At 38.0% G+C, this 10,540-nt stretch overlaps 2 protein-coding genes across 2 annotated transcripts; one reads left to right on the top strand and one right to left on the bottom strand.

The window, feature by feature from the left end:
• Nucleotides 1-985: 985 nt before the first annotated feature.
• On the bottom strand, nucleotides 986-2,965 carry LOC145800914 (protein SEMI-ROLLED LEAF 2-like). Its single transcript, XM_082890667.1, has 6 exons — nucleotides 2,951-2,965; nucleotides 2,740-2,889; nucleotides 2,308-2,649; nucleotides 2,039-2,188; nucleotides 1,340-1,574; nucleotides 986-1,230 (listed from the first exon to the last, which is right to left on the bottom strand). The coding sequence occupies exons 1-6, from the start codon at nucleotides 2,963-2,965 to the stop codon at nucleotides 986-988; spliced, it is 1,137 nt and encodes a 378-aa protein (XP_082746793.1).
• A 1,319-nt stretch (nucleotides 2,966-4,284) lies between these two features.
• Nucleotides 4,285-7,308, top strand: LOC145800913 (uncharacterized). Its single transcript, XM_082890666.1, has 7 exons — nucleotides 4,285-4,314; nucleotides 4,426-4,505; nucleotides 5,032-5,255; nucleotides 5,359-5,609; nucleotides 5,709-5,936; nucleotides 6,036-6,128; nucleotides 7,069-7,308. Exons 1-7 carry the CDS (start codon nucleotides 4,285-4,287, stop codon nucleotides 7,306-7,308), a joined length of 1,146 nt encoding a protein of 381 aa, XP_082746792.1.
• Nucleotides 7,309-10,540: the final 3,232 nt, after the last annotated feature.

The following is a 10,540-nucleotide window of genomic DNA, read 5'->3' as shown; positions in this document are numbered from 1 at the left end:
GTTGAACAAGTATTCTATGTTAATGACACCAAATTAGGTACCAGTTGGAGAGTCGTTGAAAAGTTTCAACATCGAGGAATTTGGGATGTGCCGGAGATGGATGTCGTACAACCTGATGACGTGTTCCAACAAGAAGAAACCACCGAGGTCGTACCTACTATGGCTATTGATGATGATGTGGCTTTGCGTCGAGATGATATTGATTCTGAAATTATTCCCATGGAAGTTTTGCAATCTGTCAGAGGGGTAGAAGCCAAGAGTGTTACAGATGATGCCTTCATCTGTGATGATGAAGATGGATTAATGTGGGAGGGTGACGACACAGACGAAGAATATGACCTACAAAGTGATTTTGATACAGATGTTGATGTAGAATCTTGAATTTGGTCATGCTTTACTTCATGCCATAATTTGAGCAATGTGAATGTTCAATTGGTGCACAAATGCAAAGGAAACTCAAAATAATGAAGGGGGATCTATCTTCGTAAATGTCAATGAACTCAGCAATCAATGTGTGTTTAAGGCAGCTAATCGAAACTGAAATGGGTGGAGTTTTGCTGTGGGTGTACCCACTCAGTGCAGAAGTGCAGTCCCTGGACCCATGTTTTTGTTCTCTGCCATTCTATGTTTTTTTCCTTTGGTTTATCTCTGCCCTGCCTTTGTTGATCTGCCCTGGAAGGGTTGCTGTCCAGAATGTAGTGGGAGGCATTTTTGGTGTATCTTTGGTAGTGAAGTTTATGGTGTAGCTTTGGTATCTAACTGCTGCTTACTGTGTCAAGTATAATGTTTTCTGAGGGGGCCTGGAGTACATTCTGTGGAGCTGCTGTCAAATGGTTGTCACTAGGTTAAATGTGGTGTTTTGTTGGGCTGCTGTCAAATGGAAGGGTGCTGGTCTGCATCTTGTTTGGCTGCAGCTATGCTGGTCAGATTGTGAGTTGAGCCCAGTTAAACCTGCATTCATTGAAGAGCTGAATGGTTGGTGTATTTAATGGTCAGCATGGCAGTTTGTGTAATGGGTTACTATGGGGTGTGCTGGTGGAATGTAACTGAATGGTGCCTTTTGGTGGAATGCATCTGATATAGGAAGCTCTGAGAACATCAACATTTGTTTGGCTGCAGCTATGCTGGTATGGCTGTAAAGCTGGTTTTGTCTGGTTGCTGCTGCAACTGTGTCGATGTTTTTAGGTTCAAGTTTGGGGCTGCCTCTGCTCTGTTTATGCTTTGTTGTTGCTATTTTATGGTTTTGTAGATAGAGATTAGAATAAGAGTTAGCCATGAATAAATGAAGGAAGGGTTAGTTTGAATTCAATTGTAATATGTATGTGTACAGATTTTGAACAGTCTGGCTTTGAAATGCAAAGGGTCAGGTACTGAATCCTCTTTTGCCAGTCTGATATGCCTGGGATTATAAGTTTGATAAAATCATAGGCCATCATAGTTGACAATAGAGATGACAACTCCAAGAAAGTTCTGAGGACCACCAAAATAAATATAGAGGCATTTCGGTACCCACTAAAACTGCCCACATAGGGCATATCAGCTTCCACATTAGGCATATCAGCTTCCACATTAGCCTACTTAAGAATCCAAAAGAAAAAGATACTTCTTATTATGAAGACTAAAAAAAATTACTCTCAGTGCTCATAGGATTCAAAACCTTGAATTACGTAACAAAGTTGCCACAGGTGAGAAGCTCATTAGAACTCTGGTTTTAAGAGTGTTAGAAGAATCATTTTTTACAATCAAATAACTCAAATCTCTGAAAGCAGGCTTTCACCACTTTTAAAGTAAAGCTAGTACTAGTAGTGAAGTAAATACAGTATTCTATTTCCACGAAACTTCTTTCCAGATTCACTGAATGTATATTGTAGATACAATTTTATCTTAGAGTTACTTTCCCAAGCAACTGGAATCTTTTCAATATAGAATTCTTAATCCAGAAAAAAGAAGAAAAAAAAGTACATATAAAGAAATTCCAAGGGATAAGTATCAAAATGGTAGTTCCAATAAATATAAGTAAACAGCACCATGAGGATACCTTATTCCGGGTAAATAATAAAGTGACATTATATGTGTGGGCCATCGCTTCAAAATTTGCAGGGGTATTTTCTGTGGATGTTGCCTGCACCCAGATTGCTGAAAGCAGGAGACTCACTTGGTGACTACTCAATCGGAGGGCAGTCAGATCCTGAAGAAGATTAGATAGATAAATCACTCAAAAGAGATCATTAGAAAAATGACAATAATCACAGTAAGGCAAAACCAAATGATAGATTGTGTTGCAACTTTCAAAGACTTGTGACATACTGCTTTTCCATTGACCATAGCATTCTTGAAACTAAATGATTGACCACGAGATGGACATTTTATAGATTGAGTCACGCCATTATCCAAAACTTGACTGACTTCCTCCTTGGGTTTGTCATTGCTTTCATCCTGAATCGAGAAACATCCATTCTTTATCCTCTCTGAAGCAATTGGCGAAAACCCCAGGAGAGCTTGTGCAGGTCCTCCATTACGAACTAACCAAGGACAAATAAGAGATGGCATAAGCACAATGGAGAAAACATGGTGTGCCCCTACTCTTGTTTCGTGGTCTGGGTGGGACATTGCTAAAAGTAACTGGTGAAATAGAGCATCAGGAAAGGCCTGAAGCAAGAAATTATGCCGCAGGGTTAGATGATTTTTATAAACTGAAAACATAGCAACATATTGCTATATGAGGAAATCGAATCTTGCCTTCTTGTTATATGAAACATTAGGAATGGAAGAAATAAGTTGTGCAGTCCGGTAAACAGCGAATATTGTTGCTTTAGATACAACAGCATTACTTGGGATGTTCTCTAGTGCCACAGCCATCATATCAAGAATGGGCCCAGCATCGCCAACCTGTTAACAACATAATTGACATTAAGTTAAAATCATGCACCAAATATGGCAGTTATATTACACCAGCTGGTATCATATTTTAACCTGTCCCTTCTGAAGTTTACTTATTTCAGTAATGTTAGACAGAAACCACCACAGGGAGTTTTGTGTTTATATTTGAACATTAGGGAGGCTATGCGCACATGAGCCAAACCACAAGAGGGTATAGTCAAAATTTCCTTTCTTTTTTCCTTGTGTTTCCGAAATATTTCTGTTTCAAAGTTGACTGAAACAGCACACCAAAACTAAATTTGATCCTTGCTCACGGGTTTACTTCTTAATAGTGGATTGTTGAGATTTTATGTGTTGTCTAAGTATGTTCAGAAAATTAAAAACAAAGGATAAATCTGATACAACTTAATCGTAAGGGGTGAAACTTCCCCACTTCCACATGAAAAAACCACACCAGGGCTAAAACTTTCCCCCACTACAACCAGACCCAAGTTCCACAGTTTTTTGTTACAACCTATTAATTCCATAACTTACCTCTTTCACTACCACAACTGATGAAATTACATAGAGATATGCATACAAGAATAGTCACGACAATTACCTAATTGCCTAGCACCTCTCCATTTCTCAGTTTCAAAAGGTATTACTTGACAAAATAAACAGGGCTTTTGGAATTTGACCATCAACAGAGTTCTTGCTAGTTAAATGAGTTGGAAAAACTCGTAAAGATTTTTCATGTACTAGACATGCACAATGAATGAGCAAAGTTGACCTATATAAGCATGGCTTGAAATTCCATAGGCTCCCAAAAATCAACTGCAGTTCAGAAGTAACGAAATTTGGAAATAGCATACACATAACGATCTTTAGGGTCTAATATTTCATAATCTGCCGAAGTTAGATTCCACTCTTCAAATTTTTAAAGTAGTCATTCAAGATGAAGCTTGAAACACATCTAAAAGCCATTTACAAACCTTATTTGCGAGAGATGACAACTCCAAGAAAATTCAGTTTATATAGTTGCTCGTGTAGCTTGAATGGTTATATTAATTTATTAATTGTTTAATTTCTTGTTCGTAGAATATGTGCCTTTCTTTAGACCTGCTATATCCTAATTTCTTGTCTACTGTTGATTTGTAGGACGATATCATATTTGAAGTGCTTTTGCAACTGTTTCACGTGTCCTTCGGTGCCAAGCAACAGTAAGCAACACATGCTAGAATAGTTTTAGTGGTTATTAAGAGTATTGGTTGCTAAGAAGTCTTTAATGAGTCTTTTTAGAGCTTGAATGTCGGGTCTGCCAAGACAGATGTGATGATATGCTTTATAATGTTTCAAACCTTTTCAACCCCATACACCTATTCCATCTTTTTCTTGCAGAGGCAAGTTCAATATTTATAGCTAATGGGAACAACTAAGACTTCTTATCCCAATGTATATACTTTTATTTCGTTGATACAAAGAAAATGCCTTTATGTTCTATTCTTCACTTACCAGGCGAAGTTATTAAATAAAGTAATACAAGCACTCCTAACTTGTTTGCAGTTACACTATGATCATCAAGTGCTTCTTGATGACCTAATTTCAAAAGATACAGGAGCCGAAGCTGCTGAATATCTGTTGAGGTAGTTTAGTTTAGTTACACTATGATCATCAAGTGCTTCTTGATGACCTAATTTCCTCTGAAGTTGTGAATACTAGATTTTCATGAATCATATGCGTAAGAAAAACTGTTGCTTGCTTTAGATATGTTGAGAAGTGCAGGTTTTTTTAGAGCTTACTTTAGGTAGGCAATGTATTTTCTTTTTCAGTTTTTATTGGTTGGCGTAGTTGATGCAAACAAATGCAATGCATTGCAAGATAGTACCAGAGGATGGAACTTTGCCTGAGCTCTAGCTCATCCTTGTATCTGTATGAATTTGGGGGTGCTTTTAATGAACTTCTCAGTTTCGAAATTAGTTGAGTTAGTTCATGCCTTCAAAATTATTTTTTGTCCAAACTAACTAAAGTAGGCATATCATGGCATATTGGAAAATGGAAAATGGTGTTACTTGTGTTATTGTATAGTTCATGTATTATTTTTGTCTGCAATAATCAAGCGGACTTATTTTTGTCTAGTTCATGTATATAGTGTTACTTATGTTATTGCAGATTGGAAAATGGTTCCTGGCTTAAAGACTGGTCGGCTTCGGAAGAAGACACTCAGCAGCCAGAAACAGACTCGCCAACTGCTATTCCTTTAGGATCACCCGTTGCTCCGTCTCCTGTTCTACCCGTCCGATCAAATGTGGGACCATCTCATCATGTCACTAGCCAACCAATGGTTGATTCTGATGAGACACAAGCCCCATCCGAAACGCAGCCGAGTGGCGTAGGTAAGAATAAAGTGTATAAAATTTGTCAATTACCACATGCCATTGCCATTGTTTTTTTGTAGCCAAATTTTAGGCAATTTTCATGATGTTATGTTGTTAACAGGGACTTCGAAGCCCCTACGTGTACGTGGACCGACACTTGGCAAGGGCATACAAAAAATAATTAGAGCCAAAAAAGGGGAAAAATGTTATGTTCACATCGATCGTGGGTTGAATGCAATGACTGGCAAGTATGCCACTCCAGCAACTAACGAGTTAGGAATTCAAATTAGAACCTTGTGCCCTTTGAAAGATGTGAAGTCATGGCTGGATCTTGATGAGACTACAAAAGCTGCCATCATCCAAGGAGTTCTTGTAACTAATATTACTTGTCCACAATATGTAATTGTATTATGTGAGTAATAAGAAAGACTAATATGTAATGATTACTATTTCAATTTGTTTTGCATGTAGGACAAGTTTCAAATTGGAGACGATTTCCACAATGACTTACAAGCACAGGAGATTGTGAATAAGAAGGCCTATGGGTTGTACAAAGATTGGAGGTACACCTTGAAGCAAGAGTTCGAATTGTTAGAAGGACTTCCACGTGATGAGATCTATGGTCATCCGCCCGTAGGGGTGAGTTTAGATAATTGGAAGCATTTGATCGATGTGGCATGGCAAGATGCATCTCACCAGGTAAAATAATAGACTAGATAGAGTAGATACATCTATGTGAAAATGTCCAATGCCTTAACATTGACAAAAAAATTGTTTATCTGCTTGACTTATTTTCAGAAACGGTCAAAAGCTGGCAAGAGTAATAGGAGTCAATTGCCGTACAATCATACCAATGGGTCTCGCTCATTTCCTATCGCGATGGCTGCTATGGTGAGTTCGATTTTTTTTAAACTTGAATCCATTATATGTTGTTTGGATATGAAAAATGTTATGTTCTGCTATATATATATGTTAAAATCTGTTAGCAAACATGTACTGTCTGCAAAAAATATGTCTGTCAAAAATCTGCCTACATGTTTGCATTCTAAATCTGCCTACACTATACTCTGTCTTTCTTTCGAAATCTGTCTCGCAAAATCTAAACTATACTCTGTTTACACTATAATACACAATCTGTCTACACTATAATACAGTATATAAAAATCTGTCTACACTATAATACACAATCTGAACTATATATACTGCACTATACTACAAAATGTAAACTATACTCTAAAAATCTGTCTAAACTATAATACAGATTGTGTATAGTTCAGATTTATAAATCTGTGTACACTATACTACACTATAATACAGTATACACAATAGTTTTACTAAATCTGTCTACACTAATTCATACACAATCTGAACTATATATACTGCCCAAAATCTAAACTATACTCTGTTTTTCACTTAAGATCATTAGTCTTGCAGCTCTTTGTGTTTTAGATTTAAGTTAATACATTCACAAAAAACAGATATTCCAGTACATACACCATGTTATAATACACATAATCTGAAGTGATTATAAGTGGCTATGTGCGAAAATCTGTTGGACATAATCTGTTTGAGAAATTCTGTTTGATAATCTCTACTAACATAGCTCATATAAATCTGTTGGACATAATCTGTTTGATTTTAAAATCAATGAGGATTGGGTTAATTTGATTATGAGCTATGTTACTAATAGCCACTCCTCCATACTTTGGAATGGAGAAGTGATTAATGGTATCCATAATGAAAGGGGCGTAAGGGAAGGTGACCCAATCTCACCTTACCTTACCTCTTTGTACTCTATATGGAAAGACTCTCAAACATGATCACTTCCAAGGTTAAAGATCGCACTTGGAAGGGCATTAAAGCCTCTAGAAATAGTCCCCCACTTTCTCACTTGTTCTTTGCTGATGACCTCATACTCTTTGCCAAAGCTGATCAACCCAACTGTGAAATTATCATGGATGTTCTCATTGAATTTTGTGATGTGTCTGGGCAGAAAGTCAACCATGCTAAATCTAAACTTTTTGCCTCTTCTAACCTTCCTAGACATAAAGCTATGACCATGGCAGTTTGAAAGTAGGATCCCCCTGACGTAAGATCTTGGTAAATACCTGGGATCCCTACTTCTCCATGAAAGAGTTAACAAGACCATGTTCAATGAGATCATGGAAAGGATGAAGACTAGACTCTCAGGGTGGAAAGCTAGAAATCTATCTCTTGCTGGCAGAACCACTCTCATTTTGTCTGTGACCTCAATTATTCCCAGTTCATTTGGTGTGTTGGGATAATGTGTGTAAAACAAAAGTTGAAGGGGGACTAGGTATTAGAAAAGTTAAAGATCACAATGCATCCCTTCTCATTAAACTTGGATGGAAAATTCTTAGTGAGAAAGACAAACTTTGGTGCTAAGTACTACAGTGTAAATATCTTAAGAATAACACCATATTCAATTGGCCCATAAGGAAAAGATCATCTCATACTTAAGAATAACACCCAATCATTAGTCTAGTAACATAGCTCATATAAATTTGTTAATGATAATCTCTTTGAATTCGAACTAGAATAGTGCTGCCTCTATTTCCAAATCTGGCTGCAAATCTGTCTGAAAATCTGGCAGAAAATCTGTCTCCCAATCTGTCCAGCAATTTGTTTAAAAATCTGTTCATGGAAATTTGTCTGTTTGGTGCATAAAGTGTCATTGATTTATACATTGATGTGTTAACAGGTAGCAAAAGATGGAGAGTTGGATTTCCCAAAGTTCTATGAGGACAGCCACACTTCAAAGAAAACGAATGACTGGATCCATCCAAAATGCCGTGAGCTGCATGTAAGTATGTGACAACGAAATATATGTATTCAATATTTTCTTGTACTTAGTACCTAATAATACATATATGTTGCCAAAGTTTTTTTCGTCTTATTTATTTGAAATGACAGCAAGAGATGGTCAATGTACAAGCGGCTGCCATCGAGTCGGGGACGCCATTGACACAAGAGGAGATTTCAAGGCAAGTGCTTGGACAGAAGAAAAGGTACTTGCTTGGATTTGGGAGTGGCCCACAACCGTCTACCATATTTACAACACGAGCGCACGATAAGGACATGGAGGCAATGCAAGCTGAGGTAGAGGCACTTCGTGAGGAGCGGCAAAAGGATCATGACGAGTTAATGAAAGAGCGAGAGGAGCGCGAGAGATGTTACAATGAGCTGTTGAAAGAACGAGAGGAGCGCATTCAATTATCCAATGAGATGTTGAAAGAGCGGGAGGAGGGACAAAAGGCAAGGGACGAGACAAATACAAAGGTCGAGCATCTCAATAGCGTAGTCGCCAAACTGTCACAACTCTTGGGAATCTAAGTTGGGCATCCGACGTTTGGTTTTTGGTAAGAACAATTTCATTAATGTCACACTTACTTTGTTTAAATATGTTCGCTTGAAGAGTTGAAAATGTCATCAATTTTTGAGTTATTTGGGGTTAATGATTTCTTGTGTAGTTACTAGAGTTTGGTATTGAGTTTTCTTAACAATGAACTTGTATTTAAAATATGTACTTGATTAAGATTAACTATAGTAGAAACATGTTAAAAAAACATAGCGAATTTCAATCTTCGTTTAGAGTAACATGTAAACTTCAACAGTGGTATTTTGAATAGTAACTCGAATATGTGTTTAAAAGTAATGGTAACCTTCCCGGTGACAAAAGTGACACGTTGGGACAGACGGTACGTAAATAGGACACATACGTTGGGAGTTAGAGTTGAAAAAGTCATAAACTTAGACGAAAAAAGGGGTTCGGGGGGCGAAAATGCGAAATAGCCCCCGAAGCACTATTTTCTCATAACGGGAAGCTTCCCGGTGATAAATGTGACATGTAGGGACAGACGGTATGTAAATAGCACGCCTACGTTGGGAATTAGAGTTGAAAATGTTATAAACTTAGTCGAAAAAAGGGGTTCGGGGGGCGAAAATGCAAAGCATCCCCCAAAACACTGTTTTCTCATAACGGGAAGCTTCCCGGTGACAAAAGTGACACGTTGGGACAGACGGTACGTAAATAGCACGCCTACGTTGGGAATTAGAGTTGAAAATGTCATAAACTTAGTCGAAAATAAGGGTTCGGGGGCCGAAAATGCAAAGCAACCCCCGAAATTTTATTTTCTGGTAACGGGAAGCTTCCCGGTGATAAATGTGACATGTAGGGACAGACGGTACATAAATAAGACACCTACTTTGGGAATTAGAGTTGAAAATGTCATAAACTTAGTCGAAAAAAGGGGTTCCGGGGGCGAAAATGCAAAGCATCCCCCAAAACACTGTTTTCTCATAACGAGAAGCTTCCCGGTGATAAATGTGACATGTAGGGACAGACGGTACGTAAATAGCACGCCTACGTTGGGAATTAGAGTTGAAAATGTCATAAACTTAGTCGAAAAAAGGGGTTCGGGGGGCGAAAATGCAAAGCATCCCCCAAAACACTGTTTTCTCATAACGGGAAGCTTCCCGGTGATAAATGTGACATGTAGGGACAGACGGTACGTAAATAGCACGCCTACGTTGGGAATTAGAGTTGAAAATGTCATAAACTTAGTCAAAAAAAGGGGTTCGGGGGGCGAAAATGCAAAGTAGCCCCCGAAATTTTATTTTCTTGTAACGAGAAGCTTCCCGGTGATAAATGTGACATCTACGGACAGACGGTACATAAATAGGACACCTACTTTGGGAATTAGAGTTGAAAATGTCATAAACTTTGTCGAAAAAAGGGGTTCGGGGGGTGAAAATGCAAAACAGCCCCCGAGCCACTGTTTTTCCGTAATAGGAAGCTTCTCGGTGATAAATGTGACATGTAGGTGTCCACAATACGTAAGTAGGACAAGAACTAAATGTGACGAATGATATATCCTGTTGACCTAGTCCTTTGGAAATTGGAACAAAGGATTTGTAAAGTTCAGCTAAGGTTTAGGCGCAATTGTGTATTTGATAAGTTTAACTATCACCACTACAAAATGTGCAACAGTTGAACAATAGATAGTTCATATACATAACATGGCCTCAAGATTTGGCTGATGGGAGGATAATTCCTCAGCAACAGAATAGGGAACTTAGGACTAAAGAAGCTAAGTATTGAAGGTACGTATCAAAATTAGATGGTGTAATGGAAGAATAGTTAAGCATAATCTTATATAGCTCGTCCCCATAAGCCTTTAAAGAACCCAAGGCATTACTCATTCACAAACAGAAGCATATATACATCTATAAACCCACTAATTAGTTTATTCTTTAAGGAAAGTGTTTCCAAAATTTCAATG

The sequence above is a fragment of the Camellia sinensis genome, chromosome 10 (assembly GCF_055761805.1).
Source record: "Camellia sinensis isolate YWXY chromosome 10, ASM5576180v1, whole genome shotgun sequence".
Taxonomy (NCBI): Eukaryota; Viridiplantae; Streptophyta; class Magnoliopsida; order Ericales; family Theaceae; genus Camellia; species Camellia sinensis.
The sequence above is the reverse complement of the archived record's forward strand: the minus strand, read 5'-3'. Positions and strand labels throughout refer to the sequence as shown.